The sequence below is a fragment of the Xyrauchen texanus genome, chromosome 42 (genome assembly GCF_025860055.1).
Source record: "Xyrauchen texanus isolate HMW12.3.18 chromosome 42, RBS_HiC_50CHRs, whole genome shotgun sequence".
In the NCBI taxonomy this organism is placed as follows: Eukaryota; Metazoa; Chordata; class Actinopteri; order Cypriniformes; family Catostomidae; genus Xyrauchen; species Xyrauchen texanus.
Window position 1 is genome coordinate 25,676,240 of NC_068317.1, and position 24,733 is coordinate 25,700,972.

Sequence of the window (24,733 nt, forward strand, 5' to 3'; positions counted from 1 at the left end):
AGTTAATGCATCATGAACTAACAATGATCAATTTTTATTTTTATAAACTAACAGATTAATAAATGCTGTAAAACATGTATTGTTCATTTTAATTCATGATACATAATGCATGAACTAATGTTAATGAATGGAAACTTATTGTAAAGTGTTACTAGATATTCTTAGTTCAGAGATTGATTAAGAGTTTACTGAATATTAACAAGAACATACTCAATTTCACCTTATATGAAAACAAGCAATTAAAGGAATATTTCAAGTTCAATTCAAGTTCAGCTCAATCAACAGCATTTGTGGCATAATGTTTATTGCCACAAAAATTTATTTAGAAAAAGCAAAAATCAAGGTTACAGTGCAGCCTGATCTCGCAGTGAAATCAGAAAGATTAGGTCAACTTTTCTTTAGCAAAAATCGGTATATGCTTATCTAAATTTAAAACACTGCCCCCAGTGGCCAAAGCAGTAAGTGTTGTAGGGCGTATAGGCACGTGTGAGCTCCATTTATGTCCAGGAGAGGTTGCCAAACATTAGTTGAGAAGTGAGGCAATGCTCTGCCGGTCGAGCCACGTGGGAAGGTGAACAAACACACAGAAACCGATGCAAAAATGTCTGGTGGGAAATGTTGCATGTCAGAGTCGGTATATTGTCACCAAACCTAGGGTACCATAACTTTCTGAAAAAGCATGCCTACTTCGTGTGTGATGATGTTGCACATTGAGGCAATTACTATGGAAGTAAATGGGGTCAAGTTTTGGAGGGTTGAAAAGCAGAAATGTGAAGCTTATAATTTTATAAAAGCACTTTCATTAATTCTTCTGTTAAAACTTGTGACATTTTTGAGCTGTTAAGTTGTTTTATATCATCATTTTTGCAGTCATGATAGAGTGATATTCAGAACAAAAGCAAACATTGAATATGTTTCAGACAAAAATTGGAATTTCTTCTCCACCAGTGAAAAAAAACGGAACTAGTGGTGTTTAGTTTGTGAACTAATCAGTGATTTTGAATAAATATTGCAAATAAACAATGAACTATAATGAACTAGAGCTGTACTTGTGTGTGTGTCTGTTTAGCCCTAAAAAAGGGGACAAAGACAACCAAAAAAATATGTTCATTAAAGATTTATTGCATAAACTTTAGTCCATCAGCCTCTAGTATATGAATGGCACATGTACAGTAATGCTGCTAGGTGTTACCCAGAATCTACAAGGAAAAGTGCCACATGTGTCTGCAAGGAAGACTTCAGCGAATGGGTGTATTTGGCATCTAATGCTTAAAAAAGAATGCTAAGCTCCACTTCCAACAATTCCAACAAGGACCTTATTCATGCTAGCGCCATATTTGATTTTTAATGGGAATGACAACGAAGCTGTGAGAGATAGACGTGCAGTCTCTTCAATGGGCTGTACTGCAGTTTAAAGTGTTTTTGGATCAGTCTGCGGACAATATATTGATACAATATCTGTTCAAGAACATTCAGTATAGGCTACAAAGAACTCCAGACAACATGAGTTGTGGAAAATCAGAGCTTTATACAGATTTATGCCATTTGTGCCAAAAATCAAAGATGGCACTAGCGTGAATAACGTCTATAAAGGCAAGCAACGTCACAAACGGTTAGACTTATCTGGGAGGTTTAAAATGCTTTGATAAAGACGCTGGGGCATTCCCTGTGCCTAAGAACACTTTTATGACCTAATTTAAATCTCTGAAAAGCACTGGCAAGATTCTGTACTTCTGTTGGTTTTGGTTTGATTCCCAGCAAGGTATTGACAGATATATTTTGGTAAAAGGTTCTACCTAACGAATGTATAGATTAGGCAAGTAAAATTGTAATATGCTAGATATTGTAGATATTGATCATGAAATAGACATGTTCATGCTCTTGTACATGCACACTGAAATCCACCCCATTCTGATGAATTCTTTAAAAGCGTCATCCCCCATCAGGTATATTTATTACGGTCCTGTCACTCTCTCAGTCTTGTTTTTTTGTCTGACAGGACCGTGGCATCGTCATGCCATATCTGTCTCGTGTTTCGTTGTCTGTCTTTGTGTGAGCACATGGTTTTGGTTGTATTCCCTGCTCTTCGGTCTGTCTTGTTTCATGTTGAGAGCATGGTGTCTGGATCTTGACATTCTGTCTGGTTCGGGTTCGGTCTGTGTTGGGATCCGGACATTCGTGCTTTATGTGCTTTAATGATAGTGACGTAGGTGCATCGCACTTATGTCATCTTAGCAGCATGCACTCGTGTCAATAATTTTTCTCGAGCTGTCTTTCATGTTGTGCTGAGGTATGGTCAATTCAGTCTGAGGTGTCGGGTGTGTGTGTGGCCAAACTCTCGCACAAGTGTCCTATCTTGTTTTAGTCAATTGTTGAGTCCATCGCGTGGTGTTTGCCTCGCAATATACGCTCAGGCTTCGTTTACATTGAGAATGAATGGCATCACTTTATTTGGAGTTGCTACGCATTCTCTCATCTTGTTTGTCGGTTGGCATGGGTGTATATTGCCTTATAGCCTTAGCGACGTGCACTCATGCCATTTGGGTGTCTTGTTGTCTTGTGAGAGCACGTGGCTTTGTTTTGTTTCTGTATCACCGCAAGTCTCTCTGTCTTACCTCATAACCCACCTCCTTGTTTGACCATTATTAGTTTATTAGTCACACCTGCCCTTTCTTGTTAACATGTCGATTTCTCTCCCTGATTTAGTCTACCCGTGTTTGCTGTCCAGTGCCAGTTCATCTTGCGTTTGTTCCAGTCGGTCGTTTGTGTTGATTGGTCTAGTTTGTCTGTCAGTTTATTCCCCCATCCCTTCCTGGTCCAGTCGGTCCTGTCTCCCTTGCCCCAGCCTGAATTATTTACTTTATGTTTTTCTCCTTCAGGGTACTTTATGTTTATTGTTTTTTCCCACTTGTGGGAGTTTTTGCTTGTTTTTTTTTTAATGAAATAAATTTCATTATTTTTAACTCTGCGCTTGGGTCCTGCCTCTACATTCTTGACAATACAAACTAGCTAAGATGGACTCAGCAGAGTTGAGATTTTTCAACTGCCCAAGCGTCCACAGCCACAGAGGCCTTTCCCCTGACACTGCCAGCACCCATGGCCATGGTGGCTGTTCCCCTACTGCTGCCAATGTCAACAGCTACAGAATACGTTCCCCTGCTGCTGTGAGTGTCCATGGCCATGGAGGCCATTTCCCTGCCACTGCCAGTGCCCACAGCCATGGATGCATTTCCACTGCCGCTGCCAGCGTCCATGGCCATGAAGGCCATTTCCCTGCTGCTGCAAATGCTCACGGCGGCCACATTCAACAAGCCAGTGCCCGTGCCTGCCATAGTCAATGGGCCAGAGCCCACACTTGTCACTGTCAAAAAGCCAGATCCTGAAGCCTCATCTGTCCCAGAGCCAGCGTCTGAAGTCTTGTCCGTTTCTGAGCCAGTGCCAGAAGCCTTGGCTGACACAGTGCTCCCATCTGTCCAGAAGAGTAGGAGGAGAAGGGCTTCCGTTCCCCTGTCACTGCCAGTGCTCCCAGCCATGGAGGCCATTCCCCAGTGCTGCCAGCGCTCTCAGCCATGGAGGCCATTCCCCAGGCGCTGCCGGCACTCCCGGCCGCGGAGGCTGTTTCCCCATCACTGCCAGTGCTCACATCCACTGAGACAGTTCCCCTGTCCCTGCCAGTGCTCATGGCCACGGAGGCCATTCCCCTGCCACGGCCAGTACCCGAGCCTCCCTCGGCTCTGCCTCATGCTTCCACTGCTGTGCCTCCTGAGCCTTCCACGGCTCTGCCCCTGAGCCATTTCCCGCTGACCCCTGTCCAGTGACCACCACCCAATACTTTTCCCCTCTGCCCTGAGGCCGCCTCCCATATTTAGGCAAGAGTCCACTCTTCCAACCTATCCCTATAGCTCAACTCATAGAGAAAGTTCAAGCAACCACCAAGATATGGGTTCTGGACCCATGAAAACCAGGGTGTAATTGTGTTCACAGAAACAATGATGATCATGATTCAGAAGTTGCATTTTCCCTCTAAAATTTAATTTTTACTCCACTAATGGTTAGCCTAAAGCCCAAAGTATACTTCGTGATGCAAATCTCGTCATCAGCATTGTGCTTGAGCACTGAGTCCGCGTAGCCATATTTTTCTAACCTCGCATCATTGACACACAACCTGAAATTATTTGCACAAATTAGTGTATCCAAAAGGTGGCAGTAATCACATTTGAGCCGTTGCTGTCATGAAAAAAATACTAGAAGAAGATGTAATTGCCGTTAAATAACAGGTAAAAAGGTCAAAACAAAGGTAAAAACAAAAACAGTAGATGCACAACAAGAGTGCGTGTGTGAGGAGGTCAGGAGAGACCTGGATTTGTATAACTCAAGTGTGAAGGATTATAAAGACTTCTTTATGGTTTTAAACTCCTAAAAAGAAATTGTCTGGTGTTTTATGTAGCGCACATGCACCAACCGCCTGTGTATGAGCACATCAAATGGAGTATAATTTGACAGGCTTGCGTTCGACTGTATGCAGACGATGAACGTTCGCATCAAATTCTAAGTATACTTTGGGTTTTAGGGATGAGGTTTGGATTAGGGGTTTGAGTAAGTAAAATGTGCATTCCTTTTGACAGTTTTACAGTATGATTTGTAACTAAAAATGCAACTCACTTTTGGCGCCACTCTGTGGACATTTCACACAGAAACTGGGGCTCACACAATCCAATACGTTCAACGACACTTCCAGCTTCTGCCCTCGGAGGTAGTGGCTTAAATTTTATTTTGCACAGAACGATTTCAGAGGGAGAACTTTCAACCTAATGTTGCTGAATTCACAACGAGATCAGCCTGGATCTGCTAACTCATACAAACCAGATACATTTTGAAGACAATGAAAGCATTGGAAAGAAGTGTTGTTGCAAGAATCTCAACCTTTGTGTGATGTGTGTTTCAACTCAGCTAAGATGCTTCTTGTCAATGCAGCTGCCTTTCGGCATAACACCAGACCTCTTGTATTCCAGATGTGGTCCTGTAGCCTGGATTTGACCATTTGGCAATTGTCAAAGGAAAACACCAATACTCCTAAATCCTTGTGAATACCAACTTAGAATGTGTTGTCATTGGGACACCAAGATCTCACTCTGCTATTATTTTTATTAGACAGGGGTGTGTGTGTGTTAGAGAGAGAGATGGTTGATTAGAGATTGAGTGTGAATGTAAAGGGAGGTACAAACTGGACTGGACTATATACCTGCCATCATTTCTACTTTACTATGGGACACCCAAAAGAGGGAGTGGCCTACAGGAAGGAGGGAGTCTCTAACATTTGCATAAATCATTTCATAATGAAAGTGACTGGTGTGTTAGAAAGGAGCAATAAATGTAGTGATGAAATAACGGACGTCCCAAAACCTGAAAGACACACTAACATCTGTGAGCTCTCACAAAGTAACGAGAAACACTCAGAGCAGCAAAGAAATGTAAATATGAGTTTAATGTAAAGTTTCTGGTTTTAATTTTTTCATTTTATGTATTTTTTTAAGGGTGAAATGAAAAGAAAAATGCAGGAGACCCTTTTTACCTGCTGCTCCTTGAGACTCTAATAATGAATTCAGCCAGAATCTCTCTCTCTCTCTCTCTCTCTCTCTCTCTCTCCTCCTCCTCAACACATGCTTGCCACTTGAACAAGACTGCATTATGCCATAGGCTCTAGATAAGCCAACCTAACTGGTGGAATTTCTGCAAAAACAAATTGTAAAAAATCCCCATGTCATTTCTCCCCTATCACCACTGTAAAAAAAACAACCATCTTCTTACCAAGAATGCAGAAAAAACATGCAGTTCACATCATATTCCAGTATTAAAACTCTATTTATTACTGGTCAAACTGTATTTAATTAGGAAACACTAAATGTTTTCTTTAGATGGACTGAAAATGGATTTAAACAAGATGAAACACACATGACTCTTGAACGTAGAATAGTACAAATGAGAAATTAGGCAGAGTGACAGCCTCAGTCACCATTCACTGGCATTGTATTAAAAAATAAATATGCAATGAAAGTGAAAGGTGGCTGAGGAAAACATTCTGTCTGACATCTCCTTTTGTGTTCCATGGAAGAAAGAAAGTCATGTGGGTTTGGAACATCAGAATTTTCATTTTTGGGTGAATAATTCCTTTAAGACCTGTTCAGCACTGTCTATCATCAGAGTAGCAAAAGATTTCTGAAATGTGTGCATTGTCTGAAGGAATGCGCATCTAAGGTTCCTCAGCCCCAGGGGCTGAGAAGACGTGTCAGTACACTGCCAGCTCAAGAGGGCATGCAGCAGAAATGCCTTCACAAGCCTGCACAAACCGCAAGGGATGTAATGCATTACTTCAGAACTCAAATGAGATTAATACATTTTAACATTCATTATCAGCTTTAATGGTGGAAAAATTGAGCTTTCATGGGGGGTTATTAGGTGAACAGAATCGCTGATGAAATCTAGGCTCTATGGGGAAAAGAAAAAGGCTAAACTTAATAACAAATCTGACTATTTTCAAGTGGCTTTAATTGTAATCCCAACATTGAAGAATGGGTATATAATGGGTACAAGGACCTTTGTTCCTGTAAGGGTGAGTAAGACATATCATAAGGCCAGGCTGGGGCCCCTAGATGACTTCTGGCCCTTTGAAGCCTCCAAAATAATAGGGATGAGCAGAGAGGACAATCATCAAATAACTGCACAGCACTTAGTACAAAAACATTCATACTATGATGCAGGAAAAATCTAGTTTATGTATTTTAAGGAAGAAATGCTAGTCTAAAGGGAGAAAAATAAGGATGCTGTTGGGCTTCAATGGGACTAAGGGTGAATGAGGAAAAGGTTGAAAATTTGAAAGAAATATATACTGACACTTTGGTGAAGCAATCATTGCCGTAATGTCATTCTATCACAAGTGCATTCTCCATATTTATTTTAACTGAAAATTTGGCAGTCTTCTTAACAAGTTTTCAAAGACTTGTCTGTTTTATGTATTTATAATCAGATAATTGTTTTCAGCCCTTGTTCTTGTGATGTCATGCCCATTGTAAATTGGACCTCCCAGGTCTCTGTTACCATAAGTCAAATTCTTACTATAATAAAAAACTGTAAGCTACAATAACTAATTTGCAATTTCATGTAAAAGCATTCAGAAAATAATTAATTCGTATTGCAATGACAGATAGTCTCCTTGTTTATTTACCTCATTTTGATGACATATCAGTTGGCACACAATCTTATCCCTGGAATTGCACAAATCAAGCAGACACTTCATTTTCTTTTCCTAAATGCGAGGCATGATGTAAAACCCTGAGGAATTCCACCCTGCTAACCGTGTCCACACACACCTAACGGACCACAGGTTCAAACAAAGAGCTTTTTCCCCCCAGAGTAAATCCTAAAATGTTTCACCATGACACTCTCTTGACACATTCCTCCTTTCCACCCATCCGAAGACTGTATCGGACCAGAAAAATAAATAAATAATAATAATAATTATTATTATTATTATTTGTATAAATATAGATGACTATAACACAAGGGCATAGCAACAATGGGGGATGTGGGGGACACGTCCCTCGCACTGTTTAAAAAGGTGATTTTTGTCCAAGTTAAACCCATACTGTGTCCAAATATTGGATTTGTATAGGCAGTATTCTTTGCATTTTGTTACTTTGGGTTGATTGAGCGACCATCCAGCCAATCACAGGTGAGTTTCATGAGCTGAAACAACCCTTACGTAATAGGCCGTCAGTCAGACAGTCTAATCAACACGGCTCTGTACCTTTCTACAAAGTTGCTTTCAACAATGCCCATTTTTCCATGTTTTTTATCAGCATTGATGTTCATCTAAATTAATAATCTAGAGATGTGGAACACACAAATGAGAGTTGTTTATCGGCATATCGTTCTTGATTGGCAGCATTACGTGAAATGCTCTACAGAAAAAATAAACAAAGGACAATCCTATATATACGTATATATATTTGTCTTAGTGTGTATTTCTATATATACTTATATTTTCTATTTGCTTGTATTTTTATTCAATTTTTTCTGTCTTGTTGTTATATTGTTTGTGGACTGGAAGCTTCTGTCACCAAATTTCTTGTATGTGTAAGCATACATGGCAATAAAGCTCATTCTGATTCTGATTCTGATTCTACTTTTAAGCACACATTGTAAGTGGTTTAAATCAGCACATGAATCTTCATTAAGTTTTGCTTTTTACATGATTTTTACATGGGAGGTAATAGTTTGATCGGTTGTTTTAAGCAAATTACTAGATCTGTGTTAAATATGTAAAGCTATTTTTAAAATCAGCTCCTGTTTTTTATCTCTATGTTGATGTGCAGTTGACAAACTGTAGGAAAAAAAGATAGATCTGCTTAGAACACTTCTAGTGAAAAGATATGTAGACCTGCTTTTTCATACATGAAAACGAACAGATTTTATTGAAACTCATTATAATTATTAAAAGACTATTATTGTTATCTTTTGATAAAAGTCATGCTCAGCAGCCCACCAACTGTAGGGAAATGATATATTTGCTTTGTTCTTATAATGCGTAAAATCTCTACTTAATTATATTTGTAGGTCTATAGACATAAACATTTTAAGGATTAAATTTGTATTTTGATCGTTGATTCAGTGACTAACTAATTTCACACAAGACACTCATTTGTCACCACCTTCTGGCATTACCTGAAATGGTGACTGAATCATTAAATGGTTCTGAACGAATTTTGGTTAATGTATTCAAAACACTGGAGCCAATTGGATACATTTGAATCCCACAATGTACATGTACAATTGTCATTATTTTAATTGATTAAATAATTTATTAAGGACCCGCTTGTGCTCAATCTTTTATTTTCATGTGTGATACAGAAGCATGTGCTCCACGAGAATTAAATAAAAAAAAAAAAACAAAGATTTTTTTTTTTTTTTTTTTGGCAAAATTGTGAAAATATTTTGCAAGTATTTTAAAATACATGAATATTTAAAATACTTCAAATATTAAAAGTAAATAATACGTATATATTAATATAACACTTACATCATACTTATTTATGAATATATACTGTATTATACTAATACTGCACTGTAAGTGTTGGGTCTTTGCGAGCAACTTTCTGACAGCTGTGCACCCCATTCAACCCCCCCTCACACACCCCATTCAACCCCCCCTCACACACACGCACTTGTAAAATGACTGCTACGCCCTTACGTATAACATAAATGTGTCCTTGAAATTACATAAAAGTATCAAACACATGAAATATTTTGGGGAACTTTATTTCAACTCCACTTACAACTTTCTTCTAATTATAATGTTCTCGATCTCAAGGGACAACAATAGTAATCTTCTAACACGGGGTGTAGATTCTGCGATCACCTGTTGCGAAAAGTCTAAATGAAATGTACAAAATCCCGCAGGCGCAAAGTTTGGATGCGCTTCTCCTATCTAGTGGTCCATACAACTTTATAAAAAAGTTTTGAAGCCTGTCTTTCCTTACCTGCTCTGACATTTGGAGCTTGCAGAACCAGGACGAGGGATGCAACTGTGATGAATTTGGTAATAGTGGAATCCAAAAGCCACCTTTTCGTTTTCCACATTGGGGACCACCTTGGCCTCTCCATGGTCGGGCGCCCACAAATGTGCATAAAACCAGGGATGACCTGTGTTTGATTTAAAATGATATCCCTTCTACAATCCCAAATGTGCCCGATGTACTCTAAACAGCCATAGGTGAGGGTATTTGGTTTCGCCAGGCCCCCTTCGATTCTACTTTCCTTGTGCCCAGCCTTCGGACTGAAGGGATTTGGGCTTTAATCACAATGAGTCTTGGAGCTCTCGATCGCCTCACCGTCGAAAGGGCTGGACCCAGACCCTGTATTACAGAAAAAAATGACAAGAGAAACATACTCCGATTAGCAAATCACGGGGCTTGAAAGTTGGCTGGGGATCCACCCATCAGTTATCCAAAGCCTCCCCTGGTCGCCCTCTCAGCGTACCCTCATGAGAATTTTTCCTGGAGTAGCCTGGGAATGAGAGAGAGAGAGAGAAGAGAGAGAGAGAGATAATTCACTGTGAGAAATGTACAGAAGTGAGAGAGAAATACTCTCAAACCTCATGCTATATTTTTTCAGTTCAGCAACAACAGATCAAATGCAGGTGATACTGCAGGTGACAAACTTGCATCAGTTGCAGCTAAATTCATTTTTGAGCTGCACACACAACCAATCACTGCCATAATGTACTTCAGTCACAGTATTGTTTTTTTATTGTCTTGTTAAAGGCTTATTTTATTTTATATTCTATAGTGTATATTGCTATTATAGTTTTTATTAGATTATATTAATTACCTGGCACCTTATTTTAATTAGATTTTTATTGTTTTATTATTATTATTATTATTTTGTCTTGTCAATATCTGTTTTATGTATTAATGCTTTGGTAATATTGTATGTAAACACAATCATGCTAATAAAGTACTTTCAATTGAAATTGAGAGAGAGAGAGAGAGAGAGAGAGAGAGAGAGAGAGTAAACTAATCTCTGATCTGTTGTAGGTTTCAGATGAAGGCTCATGTGTAATTACATATGTAATGATAACACTTTAGTATAACCTCAATTAATAACACTGACAAACATGAATACACTTGACAGATAATTCATTTACATTTAGATAGGAATGTCATAAAAATTAGATTCCCGTGTTTAATATAAATATATATACATATTCATATTTTAAAGTGCACAAGTAATATTTACTTATTAACACAAGTGTGTTTAAAGTGTTACCCAACAATTCCATTAATTTGTTAATATTAAATTACACTTTTATTTACTTAATTAACTTTACTTAAAACTAATATTGTATATATTGAACTTTAACAGACCACAATAGATAGCCTACTCCATCCACTTAAACTGTAATCAAGATATACACTAAAACAATGTTTACCAAAAAACAAATTGCTTCATGTGGGAACATCTAAATGAACTGGTTTTATTCAAGGTAAAATGTTATTTAACATAATTGGAACAACCTGACTACATTAGATTACACCAACTAAACCAAACTAAATCAGCTCCTTAAGGTAATAATTGCAGGTTACCACTTTTACAGTAAAGAAACCCAGTCAAATGGGTTCATTCACAGTCAATTCCCATGTTCACTGTGAAATACTTGTGTAGTTTGAATACACTCGTCTTTGAATGTCTGCAAACAGGAAAAAGAATGGAAGAAAAGGAAATAACAACAGGGATGCATTCTGATGTTTTGCAGACTTTTGTGTGTGGGTGGAGCTGAGTTTGATTGACAGGAAGACTGACATGCTATCATGTTTCCCAATTTGATTCCTCCAGTCTTTGGAATTAGAAGAGGGCACAGCCAATAAATCACATAATGGCTGATAAGCTTGAGTCAAACAAAAACCAGTAAAAAAGGGATTTACCATAAACAGTTACACCGATCAGCCACAACATTAAACCACCTGCCTAATATTGTGTAGGTCCCCCTCTTGCCGCCAAAACAGCACCAACCCGCATCTCAGAACAGCATTCTTTAATGCTATTCTTCTCACACAATTGTACAGAGTGGTTATCTGAGTTACTGTAGACTTTGTCAGTTTGAACCAGTTTGGCCATTCTCTGTTGACCTCTCTCATCAATAATGCATTTCCATCTGGAGAACTGCCCCTCACTGGATGTTTTTTGTTTTTGGCATAATTTGGAGTAAATTTTAGGGACTGTTGTGCATAACAATCCCAGGAGATCAGCAGTTACAGAAATTCTCAAAACAGCCCATCTGGCACCAACAATCATGCCACGCTCCAAATCACTGAGATCACATTTTTCCCCCATTCTGATGGATGATGTGAAAATTAACTGAAGCTCCTTATCCCTGTCTGCATGATTTTATGAACTGCAATGCTGCCATATGATTGGCTTATTAGATAATTGCATGGATGATTGTTGGTGTCAGATGGACTGGTTTGAGTATGTTTGTAACTGCTGATCTCCTGGGATTTTCACATAACAGTCTCTAGAATTTACTCCGAAAGGTGCCCAAAACAAAAAACATCCAGGAGCGTCAGTTCTGCAGATGGAAATGCATTGTTTATGAGAGAGGTCAACAGAGAATGGCCAGACTGGTTCGAACTGACAAAGTCAACGGTAACTCAGATAACCACTCTGTACAATTGTGGTAAAAAGAATATAATCTCAGAATGCTATTCTGAGATGCAGGGTGGTGCTGCTTTGGTGGCATGAGGGGGACCTACACAATATTAGACAGGTGGTTTTAATGTTGTCACTGATTTGTGTATAGTGCATTAAAATATTTAATGGATAGTCCACCCTAAAAATGTTATTTGGTCATCATTTATTCATCCTCATGTTGTTCCAAAGTATGGGAAAAAGATGCCATGAAAAAGAATGATGAGAGATTTACACTCTGCCTAACTTCTCCTTTTGTGTTCCATGGAAGAAATAAAGTCATACTTGTTTGGAACAACATAAGGGTGAGTAAATGATTACTGGATTTTCATTTTGTGTTAAACTAACCCTTTAAAAAAGAAAACTTCAATAAAGAATGAATAATAAATGAATATCTAGCTGTGACATTTGTATGGTAACAAAGATTGGTATGCCAGACATGCATCTGATATACCAAATCAGTAAGATAATTCATCCAAATTTATTTAGATAAATCATAAAAGAAAAAACATTATGTCATCACATCAGGGCAAGTTGGATTTGCACTCTGTGAACTGTCTGCAGGAATATGCACAGTAGATCTGAAGATTCAGCGATTGGATTATTCACTATGAATAATTAATCTGATCATTGTTACAACAAGCAGATTTAGTGGCAAAATTATTTGCCTTGATTGAAACAAAATATTATAACATTTATGCAGTTATACAGTATATCATTATACAGTAAATGAACAACTATAATAATGTATATATAATATGAATAATGCAATAAAGAATATGAATAAGTATATTATTTGCATTGTATTCATTATGATGACATTTTGTGGAGTTATTGCATTTACCTTTCACTGTGTTGATGGACGCTGTCAGAGATCAAAGGGCAAAATGTCCAAAAACACATTGGAAATATGCGATTTTCATTTAAACCTGAAAAAAAAAAGTTTAATTACAGGCTGACAATACAGCCTGATATCACTTAAAAAGTGCATGATGATTTTGCAGCCATTAAAGCAAAAGGGGGACAAAAATAATAAGAAATTGCTTATTAACTTTCTGATTTTATGAAACACAAATCTATTAATTAAAAAAAAGATGAAAATACATGCTTTTCCACTAGTGGTTTCAGACTGTTGGACGCACTGTATAGTCTTTGTGCAATTCACTGATTTGTTCAAGGTGGATAAACCCAGTGTTTTCATGATTCTATAAATTGATAAAACTCCTCATTGCCAAGAACATGTGTCAAGATGTACAGTATGCAGAACAAGTTCTCATTTATACAATTCATGTCCATACCTTTAATGTAGTTATGCATGCTTTGAGCTAGATCATTTAGAGGCCCACTTTTTAATGAGTTTGCATTTATATCTCAACTAAAATATGACTTGGCTTAGTTACATCTCTTCATGATAGTACAGAAGAATACTGATTTCATTTCAGAGCTGTTCATTGGTGAACTTTGAACCAGAAGAACTGGTATACTGCTTCCTGCTTAAGTTACAGCCAACAATAAAATAAAGTGGATGATAAATTAAAATGTTTCATATGTTTATGCATGTGGTCTCAAAAAATAAATAATGTTCATACACTGAAAACAAAATGCTTTTAATTTACATGATTTAATCATGTGCATCAGCATGAATCAGTTAGATTACTTAAACATCTTGGTTTAGCTCATTAATTCTATTTCAGAAAAAATAATTTGTTCATGTAATTTCAACATAATGGAATAAAGTTATTTTTAAATTACCCAATAAAGTGGCCTCAAAGTGATATTATGTTTGCCACTAACATGATTTATTTTTCCAGTTGTACACAATATTTTCTTGTCACATTACTGATTCATGTAATTAAGTTATCCTAGTATTTAGCTAACTTTTATCTAGAAATAGCATACATTATAGGTTTAATTAAAACAGAAAATGGACCAGTCTCAGACATTTGTGCCCCACTGTTTGTTAAATTACAACTAGTATGGAAGGATTATCAGTCAGATTACTCATCTCTGGTGGGCATTGATGTTAGCATTTAGATTTGCCCAGCACTATTTTACTTTTGCATGAGCATTTGACCTTAACTTGAATCGTAAGGGGAGAGTTTTTCCCAGGCACATACTAACCAGCCACTAGCCTCTGTCTATCAGGGTCTAAACACTCAAAGCCTGAAGGAGTATAAAGGGCTCTTTCTGTGTCCTCACACTGCCAGAGTGAGCAGGCTGAGAGCTCAGTCACTCAACATACAACCTGTGCTCTGTTTCTAACAAAGAACTCCCACAGAACACATTCCCTCAACCTAAACTTATGATAAACAATAAAAAAATACATAAATTGTGAGTTTGAGAAGACCATCTAAAGTAAAACTTTCTTGACAGAGGTGTGTCATTAGGTGCATTCTGGGATTGTAAACCAGTTATTTCACTGTGGTTTACCATGGTGGGGACCAAAATGAATGCTGGTCAAAGAATGCTTTAATTTTCAGAGTGCCTACATCTGTAATGTGAACGTTGTGCGAGGAAGCCACATGGATGACAGCTGCTAACTTTATTTGAGTAAATATAAATAATTTGCTTACACAAGCTCAAAATAGCTTTAAACTGAGTTTGAAAAGGCCAAGCTGAAAGTCCTTTGGAAATCATACACATGTCATTGGCCATGTTTACATGCATGTAATTTTTTGACTGAAGTCTGCATTCTGTTTTAAACTTTATTCCAAAAAGATTAACATGATGCCTATCATAGCTTTTGGGATAATCCTGTTTATGTGGTATATTCAGAATTAAAAATAAGACATTTTTTGGTGGCATTTAGAAACATCACACAAGAGCTCGATCAATGGCAAAATGAACGTCATGAGACTTCTACTTTACGTTGGATTGATCTGTCTGTATATTGATTTTATTTTATTTATTTTTTGTTTTTGTTTTCATAAAAAAAGAAAAAAATCCCTCCTTGTTCCAAAAATTTTCCATGGTCATTGATGATTGACTGTTGATGTTTCATGCTTCTCTGTAGTGTTTAGCCCTTTCTTTAAAAATGCAAATCTGTGGTCCTTGTTAGAGCAGACTGAACTCATAAATCCCCTTCACAATCAATAGCTTCAGTTTATTGTTTATGGTTTTAGAAATCAAACTTCAGTCTAACACCAAACAAATTGCATCACAAACAGGGTATTACAACTATGTTGGGGGTGGGCCATGTTTAGAGTAACTAAGTTAATCCGCCCAACTTAAAAATACATAAAAACTCATGCATCAAGATACCCTCCAACTTTCAAATCATGCCTACACCTCTGATCACAAACATTACAACTATGAGAGAGATCATATATAGTAGCCCTCTTCTCATGTTGAGCAGTAGTTGGAAACTCACCCCAGGGCACTCACAGTTATTCAAAGTTGGGTTGCAGCTGTGAAAACTCAAAGCAGTTCTTTCAGATTTACTGTGGAATGCCATTTTGTCTGGGCAAGCATTCTGTATCTAGAGAGGTATCAAGTCCATTACTTCAGTACATATAGATTACCCAAGACTCAAGAATGTGACTATATTTAACCATTTTGGAGGTTTCATAGCACTATGGAATAGGCTATTACTTTGTGTGTGAGTGTGTGCGTGCGTGCGTGATTGTGGTGTATGTGATAGGTTTTGATTTAGATGGTCGATATAATTTAAGTCATTCCAAGTTCTGTACGTAAAGGTAAAGGGATGTGTCTTTGTTGGTGGTCCATGTTATATGTTCAGTGTCAACACAATGCAGGCAGCGCTGCTCAGGGAATTTATTTATTGTGATGGCATTTATTTTTGTTGTCAACTGCTTTACATCTCCAATGCTCATAGGGAATACAATTGTAGGAGCACATTCATCTTAGAAGGTCAACAAGGACCATTGTGTTTACGTTGGCCAATGGAGCTTGTTTGGTTTCTTCTTTAGCAGGAAGTGAAGTTAGAGTTTGAATGCAGACCATTCAAATGAGGACATTTTGGGAAAAAGTTGAACTCATGTAATGTTCAAGAGAACTCTAGAATAGGGCGTAGCTATGACCACAAAAAGGTATGCATCAGCTACCCTCTTAAAACAGAGTAAGAACATATGTCACAGTATGTTAACCCACCATATTCAAAGAGGAGTTGGTTTTTAGTGAAGCCACATAAGGTTTTACATTGCTCTAGCTTCAACATGGCTCCTGGATTGTTGAGGAGCACCAAGGATGCATGGTGAGTGAGAACTGAAAAGAGGTCAGTGAGTCTATCGTTGGAGGTCAAGCCAAATGATACCAGATCGACCACAGCAAGGGAGAGGTGAGCAAGAAGCACCCAATGACATATGACAGGAGATCCCAGGGAAAGTCCTGTGGATGGGTGGTCTACCACTGCAGGAGAAAAGGACATTCACAACCCCCAAAAGCAGCCAACCTCCAGAAGTAGCCAATGCACCATGAAATATCCATTCGTCAAGCCTCTTTGGAAGCTGAAATATGATCTTGGCACCGATAAGATCTGCCAGCATCAGGATGCAGGGCCTTGGCATAACCCTCTGGAATAGGCCAAAAGAGACATAATATTGATGAAATATCAAATAATGTACCATAACTGTCTCCAAGACAAATAAATAATTTAAACAGACAAAGGAACAAGGCTCTTGAGTCCACTTTGTTCTACAGAATTTTGCCAAACCCACCAGATAAAAGTGCATGTCTATGAACATTTATTTGAAGAACCTCCTCAGTAAACATTGAGGATGACCACACATTGTCCACCCATCTGGCTAAAGTTGTACATTTTCATTCACTGGAAATGCCTTAGCAAGTAGATAGTAGAAACACATATATAAGTGTAAAAGTTCAACACTTTATGTTGGCAGGTCACTGTACTTCTTCAACAAACCTTAGAAAGCACTTCAATGGTTACTACAGTACATACTTGCCCATGACTATACATATTTGTGGAAGACTTTGACTTGAGATAGATGGATAGATAGATGGATGGATGGATGGATGGATGGATGGATGGATAGATAGATAATTATACATTCTAATCCTTGGGATGATGTCTTTTTATTTGCAAAGGCTAATTTTCTTTACCGGTTACATGATAATCTGGCATGATATTTAGTTGGCATGGTTTTGCCAAATATTTTATGCTCTTTGATGCTGTCAAATGTAATAGTCTAATCATCTGAACAGAAAGCTGCATGATGTCTGTTGTTTGCTTATTATAATTACAGCTCATTGATTAAAAAGTTACATGATGTGGGGAAACTGGCTCATAAAGCTCATAGCCTAAAGACTCTAATAGATGTACCAAGCCCCTGTTTTGAAAATTTCTGCAGAAGAATAAATATCAATATATTTTTCCATTGCAAAGTAAAAACCTTCTTGAGGCAAAAATTTAAAATTAAGAGACAAATAAAAAGTGTGTGCTTACATGTGATCACGTCCATTTTCTCAAACACTGTAATATTTTCTGAAGGAAATATGGTATTACTGTATGAATGTAGCTTTCGCTAACAGTCTTGTGGAAGAACCCTTTGAGAAAATAATTTTCTCACTTTTGTTTTAAACAAGCTTTCGAGTGGCATCCCCTCCTGCAGGAGTGCCCTTCAAGGAAGCAAAAAATGCAGTTTTGAATTCGCCCCGGAACATCACAGTGCAACAAGTAACAGGTGATATACAATTCCACTCCATGTATTGTGTTGAAAGTTAATCAAAAGAATAATACTCAATTGCTACCACATTTCTGACATCACGTACCACTAGTGTAGACAGATTTATTCATAATAATGGGAGTGGTCACATCGCTTTCAGTGATATAAATTAAATTAGTCCTTTATAGAATATTGACATAAACTGAAGGAGCTGTCTGTTTCAACCAAAGCCAGTTTTGGGTATTTGTGCCTTTGCACCGTGCACAACGTTACCAATTTAATGTCATGGTACTGAATGATTGATCATGTTTATATTTCATGATACTGTCATGGTACTCCAAGGTACTTAAAAATACCATGGATTTACTATAACACATGGATATGTCATAAACATGGGATTATCACAGACCATGTCTGAAAATAAATAAATAAACAAGTGTATTACCGTGGTGGTTTTTGTGAGAAATATATCAGAATAGGCTATTATTTGTGATAAAGGAAAAATGGAAAAAAGTGATCTACAGTATATACTGTTTATACAAGAAAATGTTTAAATACTAAAAAATCAGTGCCCTTTTTATCCTTCTGCTCCTGTCCCTGCTAAGGTTTGTGCATGTAACTGGCGGTCACAGCTTATAATATTTCCATTCTTGATCATCTCAGCCGGATTGAATATTTTGGCAGCATCTGGAGGGTAAAACAACAGCTCATTGATTCATGAAACATCTGATCAAACACACCAGACACCCCAGACTGATTCAACAAAGCTCTGACACACCAGGGGATATTTGCCCAGGCCCAGATTACCTGCTGATGTGACTGAGCAGTTACTGGTCAATGAATCCAAGTCAAGGTTTGGCTGATTGGCTTTGGCAGTAAGCACTTGCTGTTATATGTGCCGTAACTACATTATGTTTTTATTTTTACACAATTTTGTTCTATTTTTACAAGCAACACGTATATTGCAAAAAATGAATTATAGTAAATTAGATATTTTATCAGTGACCAATCTTATTGGAGGGCTCTCAAAAATGTGAAATAGTCTTGTTTTCACTGCAAGTAGTTCAAATAAAGAGTGAACGCTCACATTTACGGCTCAGGTGATTGACTTAACCTCCTCAGACCTGGTGTCCACATACGTGGACATCACATTTTTGGTTGTGTGCAGCATAATACTTAATTCTGTGTAACTGGAACATGTTTTTCACAAACGAGGACACTTACACTGCCATCTGGTGGCGTCAGGACAGAAAAAAATTTAACATGAATAATTTAAAGATGGCGGAGAACACAGGTCACATGTCACGCAGCCACTCCAGACCAAAACGTCCACAAGGTAAACAATCTAATAACATTTCATTGTTGATTCTTGTTAAGTTATGCATAATAGTGTTGTATGATTAAATTGGCATGCACTTTTGACAAACTTTTGTAACAGTAAAGATTTACTATGCCGCTAAATTTGATGTCCACATATGTGGACAATGGGACTTAGCTTCGTTGAAACTGTATAAGAATGTTAGCAAAATCGCACTCACGAGCACGCACGCACGCGAGCACACACACACACACACACACACACACACACACACACACACTCACACACACTCTTGCTCGATCGCGATCGCACACACACACACACACACACTCACGATTGCATGCACACACACTATCTTGCTCACTCGTGATCGCGCACACACACACACACACACAAACACTCTCTTGCTCACTCGCGATCGCGCACGCGCACACACACACACACACACACACTCTTGCTCGCGATCACGCGCGCACGCACACACACACTCACACACACTCTTGCTCGATCGCGATCGCACACACACACACTCACGATCGCACGCACACACACTATCTTGCTCACTCGTGATCGCATTACACACAAACACTCTCTTGCTCACTCGCATCGCACACACACACATACACTCTTGCTCGCATGATCAAGCGCACACACACATACACACTCACGATCGCACGCACACACACTATCTTGCTCACTCGCGATTGCGCACACACACACACACACACACACATACACACTCACGATCTGCACACACACACTATCTTGCTCACTCGCGATTGCGCATAGCACACACACACACACAGTCGCATAAGATTGAAAGATTTTGCAAAAACTTAGTTTGGGAAGAATTAGTTAGAAAACATCAATTGCATATTATAATATTGACATTGCATGTGTGAAAATATTGCATATTATAATATTGACATTGCATGTGTGATAAATATTGCATATTATAATATTGACATTGCATGTGTGATAAATATTGCATATTATAATATTGACATTGCATGTGTGAAAAATATTGCATATTATAATATTGACATTGCATGTGTGATAAATATTGCATATTATAATATTGACATTGCATGTGTGATAAATAAATCAACCTGAAGAATGCAGCGCGCTGCAGAGCGACAGGCTGTTCTGGGAAAACTCGGGTTCGATGTGTAACATGCAAGGTGTTCTTGTGCTTGCAAGTTGAACGAAACTGTTACACAGTCTTTCACACCAGTTAAGTGTGATAAAAAGGAAGATAAAAAGAACATTAGTTTGCAGAAGTTTTGGAGTGTTGTTGTTGTTGTTAAGTTGTTGTTTTTTATTTGGATATAAATTTCGTAACAACGAAAAATGTTCAGCCGTGCTCAGGCTGTAAATAAAAGAGTTTTGCACTTTGTTACACAATGGTGTCTTGATTTTTTTATGTGAATACAGACCCAGTGTCCACATATGTGGACATCATTTTTTTCAAAAAGTGCTTCATGTTCAAAGATAATATCTGGTTATTATATGTATTGGTCCCTCCTAACCCCAAAAAGCTAGAAGAAATCTAAAATGCACGCCAAACCAAAGCTCAGGTCTGAGGAGGTTAAACAATGTCTCTGGAACATAGTGCCCATGAAGCGAAAATTGTTCGCAATCATTGTTTGATTGCTTTTCATTAAATGCATTAGTAACACATTGAAAAAAAGTTGTGTATCTATTAACTTTATGAATTACAATTAAAATAAACAATACTTTTACAGAATTTTTAATCTTGGTTTATGTTCATCTCTACACATACTAATATTTAATATAAAAATGTTGTTATGTAACATCATTAAGAACTAATATGTTCTAACAATGAAAATATTATATTATATTATATACAATGAACTATATTACATGTTCATGCTTTTTGAGACAGGCCACTCATAGAAAAACGAATGAGAGAAATCGCAGAGCCTGAATCTCCTAATTGCCTGTCCCAGCCCTGTTCAGACCTGCACTGACACCCCCTCTCTTCTCGCTACCCTCTCTTCCTCATCCTTAGCAGGCTGATTTCTGCCTATGACATCCCAGCCAGGCCCGGACAGGCTATTAGGAGTGGTGGGGGAAATCCTGGTGGCCTGTTATTATTACAGTATTATTATTTTATTATTAAGAGTAGCAGTAGTTGTTGCTGTATAATATAGTGTGATATTATTATATACTACAATATTAATATTTTCTTAGTTATTTTACTGGTAACATATTTTTTTTGTAATATTTAAATTAGTATTTTTTACTATTATTACTTTTATAAATACCATTACATAACACTTTCTTTAGCCGCATTAATCTATAGTATTGAGGCCTCAATACTCAACACTGTAAATCTGCCATACACAGTTAAGCCTGAAATTACATTACAACTTCATATCAAAGGGAAACATATCTTTGTCTAATCTCTCAGAAATGTTTTCCGTATACTGCATGCTCCATATATGAGTTATGAAGTTAAAATAAAAATAATGTATGAGAGTAAATTAGTTACTGATTATTCATGTTTACATTGGAAAATAAATATGCTTGTGTGCTGGGCAGTAACATTTTATTAACAGGGGGTTAAATATGCTTATGTGACTGTATTGGGTTCAAACTTGTACTGGGATTTGTAGTTCTTTCGAACCACATACCGAAGCAGTCACGTGATTTTCACATGAATATATCTTCGGACGTCACGGATCACGTGTTTTTTTATCAAAACAAATCAAGCTCTGATACAGTGGTTCAACGTGAAATGTGTTTCGAACGTCACATCGCTAGTAAGGTCTAGATTTAGTTTTTTAGATGACATTGATTTTAATTGATCTTACAGGGATAGTTCAGCCAAAATTGAAAATGCTCTCATCATTTACTCACCCTCATGCCATCCCAGATATGTATGAGTTTCCTTCTTCTGCAGAACACAAATTATGATTTTTAGAAGAATATTTAAGCTCTGTAGGTCCATAAAATGCAAGTGAATTGGTGCCATCTCATTTTTACGCTCGCAAAAGCACATTAAGTCATCATAAAAGTAATCCATATGACTCCAGTTTTTAAATCCATATCTTCAGAAGTGATATGACAGGTGCGGTTGAGAAACCAATATAGATCAATATATAAGTCAAATATATAAATCAGAGGAACTAAAATGTGTCCATCCATATTTGCAGGAATTGTGCTGGTACAATCTATGTGTGCTTTTAAAATTACATTTGGACAGGTATTTTCTTACCAAGTGACATAAAAGTGTACATTGTGTGTTGTCAGTTAATAAAAGTTTATACATTTCACCAAATTGTTTGATACATAAATCCCCAATTATCTATTACATTATGATATGCCTTTTCATGAGATTATGATTAAGGATGAAGCCATGTGATACTGTTTGCATATAGACAAACCCCAGTCATGACTTTTTCCATTTCTATCCCTCTGGGTAATGAGATGTTTGGAGTGAAAAAAAAGTCAAAAAATGGAAAACAGCTTTTACATCCCTAATCCAAGCACACCCCTCTTGGAAGAATATGTCTCTATTGATGTAATCTCCATCTTTCAGCACATTTAGATGCAGGGGGAGTATCCCCAGAAAACATAACTTTCTGACATTTTCATCACCAAAGGGCTTTAACGACAGTGCGCTAGTTTAAAAGATGAGGAAGCAGACCGTCATCTTTCAAAAGACTTCAATCTCCAGCATGCTTAAGCTTGTCGGTTTCAAGTGGAAAAGCTCTTTCATTTTGTTGCTTCAAAAAATCCCTTTGTGGTGTTCTTTAGTGCAAAATATACCTTTATGACAGCTGTATGTTTTAACTAAAGAAAAATAAAACATATACAACACTAAATAGATATATACAGAGTATGAAACAGGTGCACGTCAAGGATGAAAAATTGCTGCATTTCTACTCAGTTCAAACGTTTTCAGAATTATTCAGAAACTGTGCTTGAATTTGCAAACTAACCTTCTCCCCTTAAAGGCAGAATGGCAAATATAACGACTGTTTTCAAACAAGTTTCCTGAGCACTCACCCTTCTTTCTTTGGTCAGATAAAACAGATAGTTCCACTCCAAATCTATGGCTTTGGCTGAGATGGCGTTGCTATGTTAGACTAGACATTTTTTTTTATATTACCTGGGGCAGGACTATCTATTGTTTGACCAATAGAGAACAGGGGAGTGTTAAGGAAACCTGTTTGAAAGCAATCATTACTTTAGTGTTTGGTGACATCTCTCAATATTTAGCTGCGATAGGAGAATGTATTGTATGATCTAAAAACAATTACACACTTTAACTTTATTTTGTCAATTTACTAAAAAGATCTACAGGAGCCAATTGTGTTAGCAGCTAACATTGCTCCAAAATAATGTTAAAGCACTGGCCACACTCCCTATAACCGAGAACTTAATTTTTTTTTTAAATATAGTTTTAGAAATTAATTTTGTTTTGTGCAGTATTGCAATGTTATATGCCTTCATTCACGCAGTAGTACAACAGTACAGTGCTGTGCCCTCAGTAATGGTTTTCACAATGGTTGGATCTCACCAACCTCTCCTGCAAAGGAACATGTCCACTTCGATGAGTCAGATGTTGTCTGGCCACTTAGAAAAAATATTTTCACAAACTGTACGCAACATCAAAGTGATCATTGATTGCAGAGCCACAGAGGGCCGTGGCCGAGCAATAAGGAGACCTCTATAGTGGTTATGGTGGACGTGTTCATGGCCATGTGGTCCATGCTTCTATGTGGGTGGGGCGCATCATCACTGAGATAATTGGTGGCTGGGATAGAACTGCCTAGACGGGTCGGTGAATTGGGCGAGGAGCAGGAAACAGATGAAAAGAAAGTATACAGTATAAGACCTCTCAGCAAATTCCTGATTAGCAGACTCTAGAGCCAAAATAATATGTCCCCCACATACATGAACATTGTGGTCAGCTTGAAGTCTTATGCACTTCTAAGTTCAGCAATAAATTACATAGTTATAGCAATCAGCTGTAGTTAGGGTTTGACATCTGGGCTTGTCATGTCTTAAATTCTTAAAACAATCTAGATTTTTTTAGATTTTTTTTTTGATGTGCAAACACATCAAATAATATGCACAAGCTTTCTAAAATCATCCTAAATGAGTAAAAAGAGTATGAACGTGCTGACCTGCCAGTGGTACTGTTTAAAGCCTGGCTGACTTGTCAAAACAGTCAAATCGACATACAGCTTTCTTAAATTGCTGGAGCACAGGTGCATTCTTTAATCACTGGAGCACAAGTGTGTCTGATATAACTAAAGCACAGGTATGGTCAGAAATCACTGGAGCAAAGTAACTGTTTGAAATCTCTGGAGCAAAGGTGCAGTTGGAAATCATTGAAGCACAGGTAGGCAATCAGGGACAGTACCAGGGACAGTACCAGTGCATAGGCATTTGCTGATGACAGACTGTAGCCCAGGTCCAACAGTATCATTTATTAATTTAAAGAAGCATGGAGGAATGACATCCTGGTGACACAAGATCACTTTCTGTCTCAAGC

The 24,733-nt window shown here is 37.6% G+C and overlaps 1 protein-coding gene across 3 annotated transcripts in view; it reads right to left on the bottom strand.

Annotated features, from left to right (window-relative positions):
* Positions 1-10,025, bottom strand: part of LOC127635074 (collagen alpha-1(XI) chain-like) — a 108,577-nt gene extending 98,552 nt beyond the window's left edge. For 2 of the 3 annotated variants that reach the window (XM_052114848.1, XM_052114847.1), the window contains exon 1: positions 9,537-10,024. In XM_052114848.1, the coding sequence (XP_051970808.1) occupies positions 9,537-9,684 (148 nt within the window). In that variant the 5' untranslated portion in view covers positions 9,685-10,024. Of the gene's footprint in view, positions 1-9,536 lie in introns of all 3 variants that reach the window. The other variant, XM_052114846.1, reaches the window with a different exon arrangement.
* Positions 10,026-24,733: the final 14,708 nt, after the last annotated feature.